Source organism: Canis lupus, chromosome 3, assembly GCF_048164855.1.
Source record: "Canis lupus baileyi chromosome 3, mCanLup2.hap1, whole genome shotgun sequence".
Lineage (NCBI taxonomy): Eukaryota > Metazoa > Chordata > Mammalia > Carnivora > Canidae > Canis > Canis lupus.
The window spans coordinates 28,456,390-28,477,037 of NC_132840.1; the positions used below are offsets into that span (position 1 = coordinate 28,456,390).

Below are 20,648 nucleotides of genomic sequence, written 5' to 3' on the forward strand. Positions count from 1 at the left end.
TAGCATTGAATCCAACCATTTTAACAGACCACTAAACTCTACAGTCAGGTCACAGAGGACCTTTTTACTGTGAGTTTTATGATCTCTGAGGTTAATTTATAATAGATTTACTTTACATTAAAAATAGAATCAGATGATTGAGATGACGAAACTTTTCAGACTTAAAAGCACAATATACCTCTTAATTTTATGTAGGATTTTAGAAATGAGTCTGCAACTAAAGGTTTCATTTTTAATGATATCACAGATTTTGAAATGATATCAGTGTTTTTATGATTAAGAGTTTATCATTTATGAAATATCGACCCAGTGACCTTAGCTATTCAGTTATGATGAAAGGCCCAATCTAATCTTCTATTGAATGTAATATTTATTAAAAATGAAACCTCTCATTTCTATTACTTAATCAATAGCACATTAAGCCATTTATTAATATGATTACAGAAGGCCTTGCAGATTAGATATTCCGCCCCCTTGTCATCTAGTTTTAACAACCAGGAAACAGCAGCCTAAGCTAGAAGTCAGCCAGATCTGTCTAATCGTGCACTTGTAACTTTTATGAGATGCTGGAAAGAACAATTAAAATTTGCAGAAAGAAAATAATTTATAATTGCTGTCTAGGAAGGTACAAGCCCTTTTTTACATCATTACATAGGTAAACCTACTTGGAGAAGATCTACTTTATTTAGTTAACTATTACGTATTTGCTTAAAACAATGGGGTTTGGTACAGCTGGCGTACTGGCCAGGTGTGGCAAGAAATGTATTGCATGATTGATCTTGGCAGGGAAAGAAGCCAGTTGTAGGAGAAAGAAGAAAAACCTGCAGACATCAGAATGTTGAGACACATCTCTTCTATGGAGTCTTGTGTTCTCTATTGAAATAGAATGTACATCTAGAAGACGGCACTCATCACAAGCTTGCAGTTCAGTAAGTTTTCACAAACCAGGACCGCTTCACAAATGAGCACTTCTGCCACCCCATGCCACAGTGATGCCTTCTCTCTGGACTGTTCCGATTTCTGCATGCAGGCCACCTCAGAGGATCAAGCTTCACTGTGACAGGGTAGCCAGAGTGACCAGCTCCCTACTGTGTGCACAGCATGCTTGAGCACTGTACAGGTCTTTCTTCTTTTACTTCCAACAGTGACTTTGAGGAGAGAGGTACTGTCCACAATTTCAAGTTGAGAAAACAAGGAAGAGGTTTTACAAGAACCACACTTACAAGCTTGTGCTGTGTGTTGGGTACACTGTGAAGCCCTGTATGGTCACCTCTCGTTTCATTGTCTCCCCGTCCCTGAGAGTTGTCATCTCCTTTTGCCAATGAGCAAATTAAAGGTCGGAAGCTCGTTTGCCCCAAGCCTGTGTTTTTTACCAGTAAACTTGGAGGTCGATGTGTCACCACAGTGGAAATTTTGTAGATGAGCAGATGGAGAGAAAGAGAAGGCAGCCAACTACAAGTTGTTCATTGTAATTCTCAGAGGTTGCACCAAAGAGAAGATGGAAGAAAAACAGTGGTGCTAGCATGAGGCAGCACCTGCCTGATTCTTGGAGGCCAAGGGAGGCTCAGTCAGCAGGGTCTTTGACCCTTTCCAAGGAGCTGCTGATTTAAAACCACATGCAGGGATCCCTGGGTGGCGCGGCGGTTTGGCGCCTGCCTTTGGCCCAGGGCGCGATCCTGGAGACCCGGGATCGAGTCCCACGTCGGGCTCCCGGTGCATGGAGCCTGCTTCTCCCTCTGCCTGTGTCTCTGCCTCTCTCTCTCTCTCTCTCTCTGTGTGACTATCATAAATAAATAAATAAAAATAAAACTACATGCAGATGAACCTCTGTCCAAATAAGCAGTAAAGGTCCATGTCTGGTTTAAAGCACAGGCTGAGGGGCTCAAGGATAGCTCTTTCTTTTCTGGATAACAGATCATGTGAAGTCAGAGCTGGAAAGGCTCAGAGAAGTCAGCCAGCCGGCCACCTCCTCCCCAGACGAAGAAGCCATGGGCTTGCTTAGAGGTGAAGACACTGTCCTGAGGGCACCAACGGGCACCAGGCACATGCAACACACATCTTACTAGTCATGGTGCTATCTTCTTTTGGAGTTCTTTCCTTGTTTAAAACCTCTGGTAGGAGTGCCTGGAGGGGTTCAGTTGGTGAAGTGTCTGCCTTTGGCTCAGGTCATCATCTTGGGGTCCTGGGATGGAGTCCCAAGCTGCTCCCCGCTCAAGCAGGGAGTTTTCTTGTCCCTCTTCCCCCCCCCCCGGCCCCCGCATGCTTTCATGTGCTCTTTCACACTCTCTCTCTCTCAAAAAAAACGAAAATCCGTGGGGATCCCTGGGTGGCTCAGTGGTTTAGCGCCTGCTTTTGGCCCAGGGCATGATCCTGGAGCCCCGGGATCAGGTCCTGCAGTGGGCTTCCTGCGTGGAGCCTGCTTCTCCCTCTGCCTGTATCTCTGCCTCTTTCTCTCTCTCTCTCTCTGTCTCTCATGAATGAATAAATAAAATCCTTAAAACAAAAACAAAAGCAAAAAAAAACAAAAATCTTTTTAAAAATTTTTTAAAAACTTTTTGTAGACTTGTACAACATTGCTGGTTTTCTAGCATCTGAATAACTTAGTCTCATATAAAGTGTTTACATTTTGTGCCAAAAATTACTACTAGAATATAATAAAGTTTTGGTTTTTTTCCCTTAGTGGAAAAAACCCAAGAGTCCTGGAATTGGAAGATACCAAAAGGTTGTGGAAATTATTGAAAAATAGGTTCTAACGTTTTCCCTTGTACCCTTGATCACTTGATTAGACCCTATAAGCTTCTCCCTACAGATGCATGTTCTGAGACCTGCTCCTAGGGCACCGTTGGTCCTAGCATTGTCACCCGGGACCTGGTGGGTGGCCAGATGGCTGGTTTTTCAGGCCCCCTTGGCATGTTGGCAACCCAAAAATGGACTCCCTCAAATGTGAGGGAGTTGTCTCCCAAAATAAAATGTTCTTTACCTGACCATCATCTGTATAGAGCTGCCTATTGAGCATCATCTCTTATAGATCAGAATAGTCCCTGAGGCTGATACAAAATCAGACATAATACTTACCAAAAACAGGCCAAAGGAGCTAGCAGATAGGTGGCTCAGTGTTCCTAGGGCCCTTGAGAGGTCTGTTTCTGAGAACTACTCAGCTGTGTGGCAGGCAAAGTAGAATGTGGGTTTTGTCCTCACCACCACCCCTCCACCCAAGCCTCCCCTGCCGTCCCTTCTGTGTGGCTAAAACACATGCAGAGTCCATTCTACTTACTTCGTGTCATCTGTTCTTCACATAGTCCATGTTCTCCCTCAGACTGAGGATGTGTGAGGACTGGGGGCTGTATGCATTGGAGAGGGGTATTCTGGGTTTGGGAGGAAGGACATTTGTTCCTGTTATAGGATAGCAAAGCATTTTTGCCTGCTTTCTGTGCTACCTTTTAGAATTAGAGGTTGAACCAGAGGCGTGTGTTAGTTTTACAATTTGTCTTTGATTTTTGAGGGTAAATATTCTGAATTTCCTTTATCAGAAAACCAAATAAAATGCATGCCATTTCCTGTATAGTGGTCTACAGCTTTTTTCCTGTCTACACCAATTTTCTGTTAAGAGTACCTTGGCATGATTTATCTCAAATAACTTAAGTTAAAAAGTAAGCGGTCTCTGACGTTTTTAGTTTCAGCTCAGAGCACATTGAAACCGTATAGAGATGCATCTGATAGCATTTCCCAGCAAAACACAGTTGATATTGACGTCCATAACTGATCACTTTATTAACTGAAAAAAAGAAGCCTCATTGAAGCAATAAAGCATAACTTCATTATGTCCTGTGTGCAGAGAACAGACATGTTGGAAAGTGGCTGACAGGCTCCCATTTCAAGGCTGATTCTGATAATGATAATATTTAAGGAGCATCGATTGTTCTCTAATTGGATTTTTCTTTCTGTAGGCCTCTTCTGAAGAGCTGAAAGCTGCCTACCGGAGGCTGTGTATGCTCTACCATCCCGACAAGCACCGAGACCCAGAGCTCAAATCACAAGCAGAACGACTGTTTAACCTTGTCCACCAGGCTTATGAAGGTCAGTGGAGGGCTTGGCTTCATGCAGACGCCCTGGAAGCAGCGGTTCGATTTTTAAGAGACTTGATTTGTAGAGGACAGAAAGAGAGTCCTTAGAGGTGTATAAGAGAGGAGGTTAGGTTAGTGCTTTTTTACTGACAGGGGCCTTTGAAAGAGTAGTATTTTGCTTTAGAAATCAATGTGTCCAGTAAGTGGGAAATGAGAGTGCAGGTAGAGCAGCACACAGGGTCTGGGCTGCAGGGAGCACTCGGGCTCTAAATCGCTCGCTGGTTTTCTTCTAAAGGGAACTCTTAGAGGTAAAAGGCTGATCGCTACAGACAAGCCTTCTTTGTTCTCTTTTTTATGAGAAGATGTACAGGAATGTTTTTTTTTTTCATATGACGCTGATTTTATTGGCTCTGGAGCATTCAGTTAAAGAAAGGTTCTAACAAAGGGAGGAAAATTATGTTAGGAAGGCCAACAGGAAATAGAATCAAGTAATTCAGGTTTTTGTGCTTACTACATGTTAGGTGCTTCAGAAAGAGAATTTTGTGATGGAGTTGTGCATAAAGTGTTCAAATCACTGATAGGTCCAGAGTTGCCGTTGGAGATGGTGGGAAAGCTCTAGCAATGTAGTGGTGGTGGACACAAAGCAATGTGAATGTCCTTATGCCACTGAATCATTGGCTGAAATTGATTCTGTGTTATGCATATGTTGCCAGTTTTAAAAACAAAAATTAAAAAAATATTAATCCATTCTTAGGATACACACTAAGTAAAATAAGTTGTTTATTCCAGAGCCATTTGGTGATTTGGTCCTTAGTTAGACCAAAAATTAGAAAAGTGTTTCTTTACAGAAATCAGAAATCAGAAAGACTTCTGATTGCAGACACAAAAGCATATGCTATATTTCACTTTATGGTTTTACCAAATAATTAGATTTTACTGAGGAGTAAAACTTGGGCTATGGCGTGTGGCACATGTCTGAGGTCAGCAGTGGGTCTTCAACGGACTTAACTCCATTCAGACCACATCTGCGGCGGTCCTGACCAGAAACTTGATCCTTCTCTCGTACTCTATTGCCTGCATGGCTGCATTGATTTTACTGCTGTCTAAATTGCCCATGTAGCCAGTTTGTGTGGTTTTGGAAATTCAGGGAAGAGTTAACAGAAAACCCTAGCAGAGCTTGTGGAAGTGCTGCGGCAGCAGACCTGGCCCCAGTGTTCATCCTAACGGGGAGACCAAAGTAAAACTGTGAATAAATAATTCCCTATGAAATCCTACAGATTAGCACGAGAAGTCTGCATCCCACGTTTTCCAGTGGTCAGCATTTCTTTCTTCCCCATTAGATTTGAATATGGATGGAGTCATTTACATCGTTTTTTAAATTAGGCCTAAAAATATATGGGAAGTCTCAAGGGAGAAAAGATTCAAAGGTCTGGAAGAGAAGCTGGCAGAGGAGAAGAGCAAGGACCATTGGCTTTCCTGACACTTATGTTCAGTTTGGATGCCCTCTCAGTAACTCTGCCCCTTGCTGAGAAATCTTTTTCTGATGTACTTACCTAAGTGATGTGGCCACCACCATAGTGACAGGTGTTTGTGTTTTCAAATGGTGTACAAAAAAGAAGAAAAGTGGGAAAGGAAAAAAAAAAAAAAAAACACTCAGTCTTAGAAGGTAGTGAAACGCTATAATAGAGTAAGCAGTAAATCATCTTTTTTTTTACAATCAGAGCCTGTCTGAATAAGCTTTAGAAACTGGAATTAACTCTTTCAGCCTGGGTCCATTTTAGGCTGTGGCAGAAACTTAATTCTGTTAAAAATAACTGTTCTTTACTGATCCTAGGGTACAGCTTCCTATAAGGTGCATCTCACAATTAAGAGTAGTTTGGACATGAAAAATCCACTATTTTTCCTTTATGTCCATCTTTAAGCACATCCTAGATCAGATCTGAGAGGCAGCTAGGAGGAAAAATGCACAGGGGATGAAGAGAGCCTCTTGGTGAAATTGTGGCTGGACAGGGAAGAAGAAGAGGTGGACATACTTGATGATGTTGCCAGGTCTGGAAGGAGAATTGTGTGCTTTGTAAACATGTGTGATTTTTAATTTGCAGTGCTTAGCGACCCCCAGACCAGGGCCATCTATGATATATATGGGAAGAGAGGACTGGAAATGGAAGGATGGGAGGTAAGAAAAACCGCGTGTCAGTGTCCCAGAAGATTCCTCACACATCTACAAAACAACAGCCCCCCCCCCCCCTCCAGTCCTACAACCCAGATCACTGGGAAATACTGGGAAATGCTGAAGTACCTTCTTCACTTTGTATTCTGGTCTCAGAGACTGAGTTCTAGGCTAGGTTGTGCCTCCGTGTACCTCTGTGTGCTTGGGCATGCAGTGATCCAGCTGATCCTCAGTGTCCTAACCTGTCCTGTAAAAAGCAAAGGGCATAGATGATGCCAGTCATTTCTAACCCAAGAGAGGGCACAGGCTGGTTAGGGAGCTGATGGAAGACCATTTCTTCAGGGCCCAGCTCTGTCTCCACATGCATTTCCTGCCATCCGGCACAGTTTTGTGCCCCTCTCGCCCCAGCTTACATGTAACCGGATCTGAGATGTGTTTGTGTTGGTCATGTGTTGTGTGTGGGAACAAAATGGAAGCCTGGAATAGTTGAGAACTACAGCATGAAAGTGCCCATAATGAAATAAGTTTCCCTGGCAGCCCTGCTGCATGAAAACAATCACTAAAATTCACAAGATTCTCTTTTCCCTCACGCTGCTGCCTCTCTCAGAGCCTTAAGCATGTCCATGTTACTGTCTGCAGTAGGAAGACATGAGGATCAAGTGGGAAAATGAATATGAAAATTAGTGATAAAACTCTTAAGTTGCTATAAGAACATGTAGGTGTTATGATTTAATTTCATTAAGGAAACTTGGTTCTGATGCCCAAGAAATTGTGGGAGGCTGTTAGTGTTAAGTTGGGCATTGCTGACTTCTTTCTTGTCACTGTATAAATTAAATTACCCTTGAAGTTCTTTTGGTATTTAATCTCAGGCCAGTAAGTCTGTCTCCTCTAACTAGTATTAAAGCCTCCTACAGGCTTTCAGATGAGGAGTACAAGAGAAGCGAGACAGGTTCTAGTTGCCTTTCCACTGTTGCTTAATATCGGTGGCTTATGGGCCATATTCTACCTGTGGCCATGTTTTGGGTGCCCACATGATAAACTGTAGCTGCTAACATTTAAAAATGGGAAGTTTTGCATAAATATCCAGTGGTCTTTCTTCTCTTGAAAAAATTAGAAAATCTGGGAGCAACATACCTGCATTGCCCTGTGAATATGGCAGTCCACCATATTTCAGGAGCCTCTTCCCCGTGGGTAGGGCTGTGCCGTGGCCTTCCCCAGTGCTCACCACTTCCTGTCTTCTTACAGCTGACCTGCCCTTCATCCGCATGTCCCACCTGGCTCCAGTAGGCATTTGATTTCTAGCCTTTGGCTTGATGGAAACAGCAGTGCTTCACATCACATTAGTTCATTGTAGCAGAGCCTTGGGTCTAATAGCTTAGCATTTCTCCATCCTAAAAGGAAAATAGAATCCCATTTTATTTATTGACTTTCTCCTCAACCTTTGTACACCCTGTTCAGACTCCATTGTTTTTTGAAGACGTAGGTTGGCTACAGTTTTTCATGGGTGCAGTCAGGGCCACTGAAAGGCTGGAGCCTCTCTTACATGTCCCTCCTTCAGAGTCTAGGTTGTTAATTCCCAGCAGCATTAGCCCAGCTAATGGAGCCAGCAGGGTAACATTTTCCTGGCAAAATGCTGAGTGGCTTCCTCTCGCCAAACCAGATTATCTCCCCATTAGAAACAAAGCAAAACCGCACACACAGTAATGATTATAAAAGTATGTAGACTGTCACAGATGGTGAATGGATAAGCTTTTATATTCATATATTTTTGTAAGCTACTTTATAAGGAAATCAAGTTCTCATCGATCAGAATTAGCTTGTGTTTGTGTGTATGTGTGTGTGTGTGTGAGAGAGAGAGAGAGAGAGAGAGATACTAAGCCTTCACTGAAGATAAAAATGCTTTCAAGGAAGAGCACATGAAAATACCTCCCCACATATTTACTAAGAAATGTATTGGTGCCTAGCATACGGTGGGCAATTAAGCCCATTGTTATGGGCGGTAAAGGAGTCTCACTGAACTGGAGCATTTTTGGGGCTGGCATCGTCACTGCTTCAGGCAGAGCTTCCTCCCCAGGGAGAAGCTGAGTTCACATCATGCTGCTGCTAATATTCTTTGACTCTTAAACTTTGCTGATTGCTGATGATCTCCACTTGCCATCTATCTCTTAGTCTGAACACACGGGCAGTGGCTGAAAAAGGAAACGCACCGTCAGAACCATAGCTCCGGAGACACCTTCGTCAGGGCCCTCCACAGGCGTATTGGCCTCTCCCTGTCTCAGGGGTGGGGGTCACCCCCTTCTGTTGGTTAGCACTGGGGAGGAAATGTGAGCTTGCAGGCTGCAAAAGATACCGGCCCTGCTTTCAGCCATTAGTAAGTTTTCAGTCTCTTTTTTTTTTTTTTTTTTTTTTTAAAGAGAGAGCAAGAATAAGGAGGGTGGGTAGGGACAGAGGTAGAGACAGAATCCCCAGCAGACTCCACACTTGGTGCAGAGCCCCACAGGGGGCTCGATCCCACAACCCTGAGATCATGACCTGAGCCAAAATCAGGAGCAGACACTTAACTGACTGAGCTACCTGAGTGCCCCCCACTTTTATTTTCTTTTAACTTTTAAGAGACTTTGTCGTTCTCTGGCAGGATTCCAAAGGAAGGAGATGCAGAGGTGCAAGCATTCACCACTTGTGAAACCAGTCATTTTAGTTACCCAGGCTAATTAGTGGTGTTTGTGGGGATACTCAGGTGAAAATGAAATTGACTTCAGAATGGCAAGCCTCAACTTTGAGCTGGGAGTGCTTGATGGTGTTGAAGCTGGTAACAGCAGCCAGTGTAGTACAGTGCACAACTCAGTAGCACCGGCAGGTGTTAGATCACGTCCTGCGGCCCCAACCGTCCATGATCTAGATTCTGTCTGCAGCCCCATAGGTGATCTGTGTCTCACTCTGCTCTGTCTCTGACATCAATCTTACGGTGTCTAGGAAAGTAACCTGCATTAGTAGGAGCTACAATCTGGTCAACATCATGAAAACAAAGACTTAGAAGCTCTCACAGACTAAGGAGACTAGATGACGAAATGCAAGCCGAGAGCCTAGACCAGATCCCAGAACATACAAGGGATGTTAGTGGAAAATCTAGTGAAATCCAGAAAGTCTGGGTTCAGTTCCTTGGAGTGCTCTAGGGTTGGTGTTGAATTTGGCAACTGTCCCTTGTTAACAGTGGGGAAAGCAGAGTGAAAGGTGTACAAGAGCTTCCGGTACTGTCTGTAATTTTTCCAAAGTTCTAAGTAATTTTCTAAAATTGTTCTAAAACCAAAGTCAAGGAGCACCTGGGTGGCTCAGTAGTTGAGTGCCTGCCTTTGGCCCGGGGTGTGATCCTGGAGTCCCGGGGTCGAGTCCTGCATCAGGCTCCCTGCATGGAACCTGCTTCTCTTTCTGCCTGTATCTCTGCCTCTTGCTCTCTCTCATGAATAAATAACTAAAAATCTTTAAAAAATAAAAATAAATAAATAAAACCAAAGTCAAGTAGCTAGAATCAGAATTTTCAGACCAGACAGTATCTCGGGAAACCTGTAATTTAACCCCTCATCCATAGCTGGGATCTGAAGCTTAGAGAAGTGAAGTAACCCCCACACACACCTGATGCCACCAGGAGATTAGAGGCAGTGTGGGTGAGCCTGCCTTCTGTCCTTCTACCACACGGCCTTGCTTTTAGGGACCCCTGCCCCCTCGTCCACTGGGTAAATCACTCTTCCTGGTTAGCACAGGGATGGGCCTAGTTTGTAAATGGACAGTTAAGGCAAATGTAGGTGTGTAGGATCATGGGCTGCATGTGATCCTCTCTGTTATGGAGCATGTCTGGTATTTACCAGCTAGCACAGGGTTCCAGGTGCTGTGTGACTTGTAGCTGGCTCAGTCTCCTACCCTTCTCTACCATGGCACAGTGTATGCGAAGGGCAGAAAGAACAGAGGATGTCAGGGAAGCAGGACTCTGCCCTGCCCTGCCCAGCTCTTCCCTGCTCTGGAGGTGCCAACCATCCTGACTTCACAGTTAGCTCTGATTATGTACCAGCTGTTTGCCAAACCTATGTAAAATCGGCTAGAAATGGAATGACCTCACACCTTTGGAGTATTTGCATCTTCAGCTCATCACAGTGTGGCAGAGAGAAAGGAATGTGTAGCTATTAATTCAGTCTGCAAAGGTCAGGCAGCTATAGAATTTCTGAAAACAAATCTTGTTCTGCTTTGGCCTCTGCAGAACCTGACACTTTCCAGCCTTTTAATTCCTGGAATCTTACAAATCTGTGTATTTTAAAAATCTCAGGAACTCGTGGAGTCTGTGTCATTGGTTAAAGTTTGGCTAGTCAGACTTGTGCATAATTTGCATTCTCAACACCAGTGTCCTGCTGGACAGAATATTCAGTGTGAAACCTTTTCATCCAGGTAGAAGAGCTGGATTACTCTGTGACCCTTTGGAGCAGGTGCTTCCCATCCAGACCCTGCTTGGCCTTGGTAATGCATCACTTAGGTCACCACTGGCGGGTGCATAGTCACAGGCTTACCAAGTTAGGGTTCAGAGGTCACAATTTCTAAAATATTTTAAATCCTTTTTTCCTGATCTTTCTATATGTTCATGGTTAAATGGAGTAATTACTTATATTTCCCTGAAGCTCTTTTGTTTTTGTTCTCTGTACTGGAGGGAGAGGCTGATGGGAGACAAGGGAAGGTAATGAAAGTTGAAGCATCAAGCCTTCCTCCTGCTCTGTCCAAGGTCAGGACATAGGGTGGAAACCCATGTCCTCAACTTCAGAGAAATAGGGCGAGCCTCCATATCAGTTCAGTACAATGGAGGATGTTGCTGTGAGGCCACAAAGCAATTACTGATGTGCCATTGAGGATTTTGATTTGTTTTTGGGTAATTTTTGTGTCTTCATTATAAAACTTGCTTTAGGGACACCTGAGTGGCTCAGTGGTTGAGCATCTGCCTTTGGCTCAGGGTGTGATCCCAGAGTCCTGGGATCGAGTCCCACAGGGGGCCTGCTTCTCCCTCTGCCTGTATCTCTGCCTCTCTCTGTGTGTCTCTTGGGAATAAATAAAAACCTTTTTTTTTTTTTTTTTTTTTTTTTGGAATAAATAAAAATCTTAAAAAAAAAAAAAAAGAAAGAAAACTTCCTTTAAAAGAACCACTGCCACTTTTTAGTAATCATTGATTATAAGGGATATTAGAGCCAAAAATGTGTTCTTTATTTTTTCTCTTTACATCCTAAAAGCAGTAGTGAAAAATTTCTCAGTGCTTTTTTGAATAAGCCAATTTTTATATTAATTTTTCTATATTGCTGAATAATAAAATCAAGGTGCACAAAACCTGGAGTATGACCCCATTTCTGTTAGAATGTACATGCACACGTGTGCACAGAGGGTGTCTAGGAAGATACATAAAAACTAGATGCTAGCCCTGAGAAGGACGGCAGAGAAGAGAGGGTGCTATAGGCAAATTGTACTGTATCCTTTATATCCTTCTGTACTATTTTGATTTTTTGCTGTGAGCGTGTATTTTTTTAAACAATTTTTTAAACTTGTGATTTCCAGGATTGCTTCTTCTCACATCACCTCCCTTTTTAGCTGTTCTGTGAGCAGCCTCTCAAGGCTCCTCTGTATTTCTCCCACTGATACAGGGAATGTGCTCTCTGGGTTTCCATGACTGTCCCACCCCCACTCTCAGTGTTCCTCACAGGCCGTGGAATCTTGGACCCTAGAAATCATGGGGTGCGGTTTCCTCTTTCACAGATGTGGGGCCTGAGGTCCAAGGTGGCATTTCCTTGCCTCTTTGAAATCTCTACTTTATGACAAACTAAGAAAAAAGCCAAGTTGGAATGCCTAATATTCTCCATATTTGACATCATTGTGTAACCCCAAGCATTCATGTGGTCTGCCCTTTGGGACTTAAGTACTGTTTATGCTAAAGTACATCTGACATTATACATTCTCAGGGGTATCCTAGTGTAGGGGGAAGAGTCCCACTGTTGTAAAGATGCCCAGGCCTGAAGGCCAAAGACCACTTGGTCCAAGCTTGGAAAGCTTCTCTAGTGATGGCCCCGGCGTACTGGGAAGAGACAGCAGGGCTACAGTGGGCACGTTTGCACTTTGCTTTCATCTTTAACATTTATTATCTGTGCTGGGATTCATTAGGAAATTTAGACTGTGAAACTTAAGGTGGTTTGTTCTTGGGGCTCCTTCGTGGCTCAGTCGTTTGAGCATCCGACTCTTGATTTCACTTCAGGTCATGATCTCAGGGTTGTGAGATTCAACCACACATCCACACTCAGTGTGGCTCCTGCTTAAGATTCTCTCCCTCTTACCCTCTGCCACTCCCCACCCCACCCTCGTGCATGACCTCTCACTCTGTCTCTAAAGAAAATTAAAAAATAAGGTGATGTGTTCTTTGTAAGGTCCTGCAGCCTCAGAGATCGGTTACTGAAACCAAGGATGCTTCTCTCGCTGGAGAGCTGAGGAAAAGCATGGCCCTGGGGATGATCAGGGAAGAGCTGAGTGGGTGTAAGTGTGAGCCTCACCTCATTAGAGACTGTGTGTCCACAGGAAAAACTCATTGGGGTGTCATTGCCATTCATAAAGTCCTGGGGAAAGGACTGGCCAGCCCAGGCCAGGTGGACACACCTCAGTTAATGATGTCCGCTCTTTGTGTGTTTTCTTTGCTTTCTGGGTCCTTAACTGTCTCCTCCTCCTGACTGTGTCCGCAGGTGGTGGAAAGGAGGAGAACACCAGCTGAAATCAGGGAAGAGTTTGAGCGGCTGCAGAGAGAGAGGGAGGAGAGGAGGCTGCAGCAGCGCACCAACCCCAAGGTGAGCCAGGCATGCTGTGGGGACAGTTTAGGGCATCGGTGGGCCCAGGATCCTTGTTGCTGGTGAGATATTTTTTTTTTAAGTAATTATATACCAAATTGGTAGAACAAAATTTTGTTTATCTGAATGACATCTTTCTGGAAAGCAGCTTCCAGTGACTTTCAGCAAAGCTGCTGCTCAGGTCTTGAAGAAATGTGCCTTCAACCATGTGCACAGAAGACAAAACCAGTTCCAGATTTCTGGCCCAGACAGCAGCACAGCCCAAATCTTGAGACCCTTCCTTGCAGTCGAGCTGCCCAAGCCCTTGACAGGTTCCAGTCAGGGGATGCTATCAGGGAGAGGGCAGCCACCAGACTACTTAGGCTTGAGATATTTCCAGACTGCCTTAGGCGGGGGCCCAGGCTTTTATCCTCCCAGGATAGCAGTGCCATGAACACCAGTCCCCAGGTTCTTTAGGCAGCAATAAGATGACCCCCCTTTGACTCAGTCAGGTCCCCAGGGGAGCTTGAGTCCTGTGACCCTGAGTCTGAGAGTGACTTTTCAGTCCCGCATATGGTATTTCGTCCTTTGATTTGTTAGGGAAGCACATTGTTCTGAGTGCGTGCCCCAGCCCTATGGCAGATAGGATAGCTCAGTTGATTTAAGATACCAGATGTATGAATGGCTAACCAAATGTGGCCCAGTATTCCTGTTCAACTGTGCTTGGTAAGGGGACCCAGCAGCCGAACTTCCATCAGTGTGGCCAGGATGGCCTGGCAGGCAGCCTGAAAATCTCCTAAAGAAAAAGAACAGATGCTAGCATACAACTGGGAAGTGTGATAATATGAACTTCTGATCACATATATTCCCGAAAGTGGATTTTTTTAAAGACTCCTTCAGCAGTTAGAGGACCGTAAATTCAGAATGCTCCCATCTATTTGAGGCCTGCATTTCAAAGTATATCTACAAATGCCAACACCTCTCCTTTCTACTCAGCCTCCCTGCCACAGATGATGGCGTCAGTGATGCAGAGCGGCTTTTGATCCTAGGCAGGTAGAGAACTGAAACACCAGCCAAATCAACTTGGGGCATAGTTAGGAGTGCTAAAGTTTCTGAGGCATCCTGAGCCATGTTCGTGAGTTCCATTCAAGGGGCCAGTGGTCAAGGCCACGCACTGTGGGGAGGTCTGGTTTGAAAGGTCGGTGTTGGCAGATGGAGTGAGGGTTGAGAAGATGGGGTGGAAGCCTGGCAGGAGCAAGCTGTTGCTTTGGTATCTTTGCTGTTCTGGCTGGAGTTTTGCTGCATTCAGAGCAATGAAGGGGAAAGAGAACGTCACAGTAGCCTGAGCCTCTGTGTCCTGCAATAAAATTGGCCATCTGGGTGTGCGCAGTGATTGCTTATTGGGATTCTGTGAAAATGTGTCTCCAGGCCATGTTTCTGTGGAATGAGGGAGCACAGCTGTGACCATTTCACACAAGCATGCAAGTTATTGTAAAATTCCTAATACTTTGCTACTTGCATAAACTGCTTCCAAATAAATAAGGCATTTTCTAACCAGAAATAGTAAGTGATAACCAGATGTTGGCTGTGCAGCATTTTGAGAAGAGGTTTTGAGCTAGGTCTTTTATTCTGTTTCAGGGGAGTTTGCTTTTCATGATGAGTGGGAAGGGTTTGGAATGTTCTCATCCAAAGAAAGACAGGGGCAATCTTCTCCTTTTAAGAAAACCGCAGGAGAAGGATACTCCTGATGACAATCGGGCTCAGCACTGACCTATCCCAAGGTATAGGCAGGCTAGGTACCATTATTGGTACTGCCATTTGAAATTTGGATGGGCATTTCTCTCTATTGTTACTAGTAAGCTTATTGGGTGGGGATTTTCCAGGAGGATGTATATACCAAGAACAGGCAAAGAGGTCAAATGGGAAAAATCATTGATTGGAAATACTGACTCTGACACAGTGATGTGTTTAGTTTTCTTGTCTGTAAAATGAAGCCGTCTAGGGGTGCCTGAGTAGCTCAGCCAGTTGAATATCCGACTCTTGGTTTCAGCTCAGGTGGTCATCTCAGAGTCATGGGATTGGGCTCTGTGTCAGGCTCCATGTTCTCAGCACAGAGTCTGCTTGTCCCTCTCCCTCCTCCTCAGCCCCTCCCCCTGCTCGAGTATATGTGCATGCACTCTCTCAAACAAATAAAATATTTTTTTAAAAAGTAGGAAATAGGTGTTAATTTATTCAGACCAAGTTAATTTAACAGACCAAGTTTGTTGAGTAAATGCACAGTGATACTGTGCATAGGTCCTAGTGAGGTTAAGAACTCAGTGTGGTGTCCATGTTTCCTTCAGCACTGCATGGGAAATACTTGGCTTGGTCAGGCAGTTCTGGGCCTGTGGTGAGTGGGCTTGAATGAGGTCTGGCCATTGGGATTTCAAAATGGCCATCTGACAACACCATTCAGCCTTCTCCTATGGCCTTGGCCCAGTGGTGTTTCAGTGTGGCCAGCTACCTTTGAATCTTGGTTTATGTGAAATAAGCTTTGGGAAACACTGTGGGGCTTAGAAATAAATGAGCGCAATCTCCAACTCTAGAGTGCAAGCCACCAGTGGAATGCGTGTGCAGACACACTCACACGCACAGGTGCCAGAGACAGCATGGTGGTGCTTTCCGCTTGGAGTCAGGAGCCCTGTACAGGGATTCAGATTCCACCCTCCCATTATGGGCTCTGAGTCAGGCCACTTTTCCTTCCTGTCTTAGTTCAGTTTCCCCTTGTGTGAAATGGAAGGTTTGCCACCAAACCCACTATGGGGGGTCGGAAGACCCCCAAAGTCCTTAGTTTAATTGCCTCTGTTCTGTCTTTGTCGTGTGAGAGGAAAGTCCTCTGTGTTTCCTGCTGGAAAACCCCAAGCTCAGATTGCTGGCGTCTGAGGATCTCCCGGGCCCTCATATGGAGCAGGTCTGGGAGGGAATTTATGGCTGGGACAGACCAATGAGACTCATCGGCATCTGGAGCACCACGTGTGACTGGACTGTAACTGGACTGCCCTGGCCACCCTACCACTGTCTTCAAGATGTCTGTTTCATTGGCTTAGTCCATCTACATTTCTTGCCTTTTTAAAGACTTAAGGTCATACAATAGGGTTGTTCTGTGCCATGTTCATTCATATTGATTATTTTGATTCCTTTCTTTGTTAATACCCATAAGCCTTCTATCCCTCTGATGGCAGCCACTCTACGAGTCTAAGGACATCAGATCTCGGACAGCACTGTGGGACTTTATTACTGCCTTCTAATGAACTTGTTCACATCCCATGTGAAGCAGAGCCTTAAGTCAAAGACTGCTTGGGAGGTGTCAGGGTCTGCCCCTGAGGGTGTGCACTGCTTTCAGACCCTGTTATATTACAGTTCAGGGGGTACACTGCATTCTTTCCTGGACCTTCCATTTCCTTTCTCCATACAGAGGTCAACATAAACTCCCTGGCAAGGCCTTCTTTCTGATTTTAGAAAGGCCAGCTTGAAAAAAAAAAAAAAAAAGGGCCAGCTTATCAGTTTGGTTCCTGTAATAGCTTAAAAATATGATTCAGCTTTATCAGGAAAAAAATCTAAATAACGTATCAAGGATCCATATAACAGTAAAAATATCTTTAAATCCCAAAATGTGGGATCCCTGGGTGGCGCAGCGGTTTAGCGCCTGCCTTTGGCCTAGGGCGTGATCCTGGAGACCCAGGATCGAATCCCACGTCAGGTTCCCAGTACATGGAGCCTGCTTCTCCCTCTGCCTATGTCTCTGCCTCTCTCTCTCTCTCTGTATGACTATCATAAATAAATAAAAATTAAAAAAATAATAATAATAATAATAAATCCCAAAATGTTTTCATAAAGATGCAAGATTACATTACTCAATTATTTTTAAAGGGTTTTTTAAAAAGCTGTGTATCGGCTGCCGTGGCTAATGATTGCAGGCATTCGAATGAGCCCATGGCTACGACTTCAGTCTGTTCTCTGGAAATGGCTCTGATGTCATAAACTGCCTCGGCTCCACTGACAGGAACATCTTGCAGAAGAAAAGCTGTTTGAACCCATATGTTTGTTGTGCTCAATGGCAGGAGGGGGCGATTCAGCGGATGCAGAAACAGGCAGCTATTGAAAGGGAAGAAATTGGGAAGTGTCATGGACGGGCCAAGTCCAAGGAGGCTGTTGTTTACAGCAGAGCCTGCAGAAGAGGACAAGTGATGGCTACAGGAGGCCGTTCCTGCCATCCTGACAGCATAGCTGCTCAGAAACAAGATGTCAGAATAGACACTGCTATTTATGTAGGGGGGAGGTGGGCAGTGGGAAACTCTGGAAAGTTTGTGTTTAATCCTCCGTGATGTCAGACAACAAAGGTTCCAACTTTGATCTCAGAATGAATCTGCAAAGACAGTCTCAAGAGCCACCCTAGGCTCATCAACTCTAAAACAGGCAAACTGCACATTGCCTCTTAACGCAATTGCCTCTTTTGGTGGAATTTTCAATTAGTAATTAAGAATGCGTTTGACAGAAATTTCTCACATTATGCTTATGGCCAGATAAAATATAAACATGAAAATAATTCAGAACGGAACATTCCTGACTGAATGAACAACTGATTCTACTCAAAGAGGGTTGATTAATGCATCATCTCTAGCCTGGTGAGAAGCTTCTCATCGTGGGAGAAAGGCTGTCACTTGGCATGCTCAGAATTTCTATGAATGATGTCAATGAAGATATGTCTATCATATTCTCAGGTGACCCAAAGCCAGAGGACAAAACCACAATTCTAAAAGATCCCAGTGACCTAGAATGTGAAGGTGAAACGTTCTAGAAGGGGAGACGGGAAAATGGTGGTCTTTAACTGACTGGGCTTAATGTTAACAACAGTTTAGAATATTTGTAGGTTGGGGATGGGTAAGGTAAAGATGATTCATGTATTCACAAGGCAGTTTATATTGGGTGCCTGTAAGGAGCCAGGCCCTGTTTCAGATGTAAATGTGCAGCAGAGAATAACAGACAAGACCCTGCCCTCTTGGATTCTAATTGAGAGAGAGATGCAATAAACACAATACGTAAATTATATAATATGTTAGAAGGTGAGGTGATAATGCTATAGCCGGAAGATAGATCAAAGTAAGGGGGGAGGACCACAATTTTAAATAGGGTGCTCAGGGATCCCTGGGTGGCACAGCGGTTTGGCGCCTGCCTTTGACCCAGGGCGCGATCCTGGAGACCCGAGATCAAATCCCACATCCGGCTCCTGGTGCATGGAGCCTGCTTCTCCCTCTGCCTGTGTCTCTGCCTCTCTCTCTCTCTCTCTCTCTCTCTCTCTCTCTCTCTGTGACTATCATAAATAAAAATTTAAAAAAAAAATGCTCATTTTAAATAGGGTGCTCAGGCCTTGTTAAGAAAGTGATAATTGGAACAAAGACAAGGAGAGAAGAGTTATCCATGTGGATATCGGGAAGAGCCTTCTAGATGGAGGGAGCAGCTAGTGGAAAAGGATAATGGGTCTGGTGTGTTCCAGGAATAGCAAAGACACCAGTGTGTCTGGAGCAGTGGTGGGGGAATTAGTAGCAGCTGAGGTCAAAGAAACACATCTTCCCCTTCTCTGTGGAGAAGCAGCAACTGCTCTTTTTTTTTTTTTTATGATTTTTTAATTTATTTATTTATGAGAAACACAGAGAGAGAGAGAGGCAGAGGGAGAAGCGGGCTCCATGAAGGGAGCCCAATGTGGGACTCGATCCCGGGACTCCAGGATCACGTCCTGGGCCTAAGGCAGGCGCTAAACCACTGAGCCACCCAGGGATCCCCCAGCAACTGTTATTAATTCATGACCGTTTGAGAGAACAGAACCAACAGCATGAAGACGATTTTGGCTTGGTGTAAGGAACAGTGAACAAAGCAGGCTGCTGGGGACCGAAGGAACCGCACTTTTATCCACCATCTCATCCTGAACACAGAGCAGCAAGGACCTACATCTTCGGGGGGAGGGGGGGGGAGAGTTATATAATTAAGATAAAAATAAGTTTTCCCGGCTGTTCGCAGAGTCAGTGTGGGAGTGGATTCCAGGCCGGCAGGTGGTGCTCCCATCCGGGCTGGGTGGAGTTCCTTTGATGACCTCTGGGGGAGGGAGGGCTGCCCCCAACTCTCCCGCTCCAAGCCCTGCCTGTGAGCAATGGTGTCATTTGGTTCTGTTGGTTCTTCCTGAAAACTTCTGACATTCTTGGGCACAAGAAGTCTACTAATCTTTAAATATGCATATAAGGCCTTTCCGAGATTTTACTCATTTTTAAGGTTTTTTTATTTGAGAGAGAAAAAGAGAGAGCACACGCTTGCACAAGTGAGGGTAGGGGCAGAGGGAGAAGCAGACTCCCCTCTGAGCAGGGAGCCCCACATGGGACTCCATCCCAGGACCCCAAGATCCTGACCTGAGCTGAAAGCAGACAGTTAACTGACTGAGCCACCCAGGTGCCCCAAGATTTTAATAGTTTTTAAGGAAACTAGTTTTGAAGTCTGAAGTGTGGGGAAATTTTTTCAGTTTTTGTGGTCAAAGTCATATTCATAAGCAGTGTAGTAGGTAACTAGGGACGCCTGGGTGGCTCAGTGGTTGAGCCTCTGCCTTTGGCTCAGGGCATGATCCTGGGATCTAGGATCGAGTTCCACATCGGGCTGCATGTGGGGAGCCTACTTCTCCGTCTGAGGGTGTCTCTGCCTCTTTCTCTGTCTCTCATGAATAAATAAATCTTTAAAAAAAAAAAAAAAGTAGGTGACTAGACAGACACAAGCAGTTGCCTCCTCCCACCCGTCTCTCTAGGCCTGACTCCAGCCCCCCACCCCAGAGGCGCCACTTCCAGCACTCTGAGCTCTTGCTTGGGACATTTCTGTGTCCCTGAGTTGTGTGTTTATAATGTTCTCTGTTTTTTTTTCAGTCTTAGCAATTATGTGTTGACCTCCCGCCAGGAAAGATAAAATGCAGTTCCCCAGCACACACACATTTGCCATTCCACCCAGTGTGGTTATAACCCCCTTTTGAGTTAAGTGAATGTTCACTGAATAAATGCTTGGCCAAGCCAGGTGATGTACCATGACTACCTGACTTTTTTTTTTTTTTTTTAATAAATTTATTTATTTATTTTAGAGAGGGCGTGTGGGGCTGAGGGGTGAGGGGAGTGGACAGAGGGAGAGGGAGAGGCAGATTCCTTGCTGCAAAGGGAGCCTGACACGGGGCTCAATCTCACAACCCTGAGATTATGACCTGAACCGAAATCAGAGCCCACTGCTTAACCAACCGAGCTACCCAAGGGCCCCCACCTGACCTCTCTTTTTTTTTTTTTTTTTTTAAGATTTTTTATTTATTCATGAGAGAGAGAGAGAGAGGTAGAGACACAGGCAGAGAGAGAAACAGGCTCCATGCAGGGAGCCCGATGTGGGACTCGATTCCAGGACTCCAGGATCAGGCCCTGGGCTGAAGGTGGCACTAAACTGCTGAGCCACCCGGGCTGCCCCTGACCTCTCTTAAAACACTTTTCCCTCCACGGTGTTATAATTGTCTCCTTTGGTTTCTTTGATGAGCTT

At 44.8% G+C, this 20,648-nt stretch overlaps 1 protein-coding gene across 2 annotated transcripts in view; it reads left to right on the forward strand.

The window, feature by feature from the left end:
• Window positions 1–20,648, forward strand: part of DNAJC11 (DnaJ heat shock protein family (Hsp40) member C11) — a 75,693-nt gene that overhangs the window by 21,582 nt on the left and 33,463 nt on the right. Inside the window, exons 2-5 of one of the 2 annotated variants that reach the window (XM_072819855.1) lie at window positions 787–929; window positions 3,948–4,077; window positions 6,167–6,240; window positions 12,984–13,085. In XM_072819855.1, coding sequence (XP_072675956.1) covers window positions 3,990–4,077; window positions 6,167–6,240; window positions 12,984–13,085 — 264 coding nt within the window. In that variant the 5' untranslated portion in view covers window positions 787–929; window positions 3,948–3,989. The remainder of the gene's footprint in view (window positions 1–786; window positions 930–3,947; window positions 4,078–6,166; window positions 6,241–12,983; window positions 13,086–20,648) is intronic. The other variant, XM_072819854.1, reaches the window with a different exon arrangement.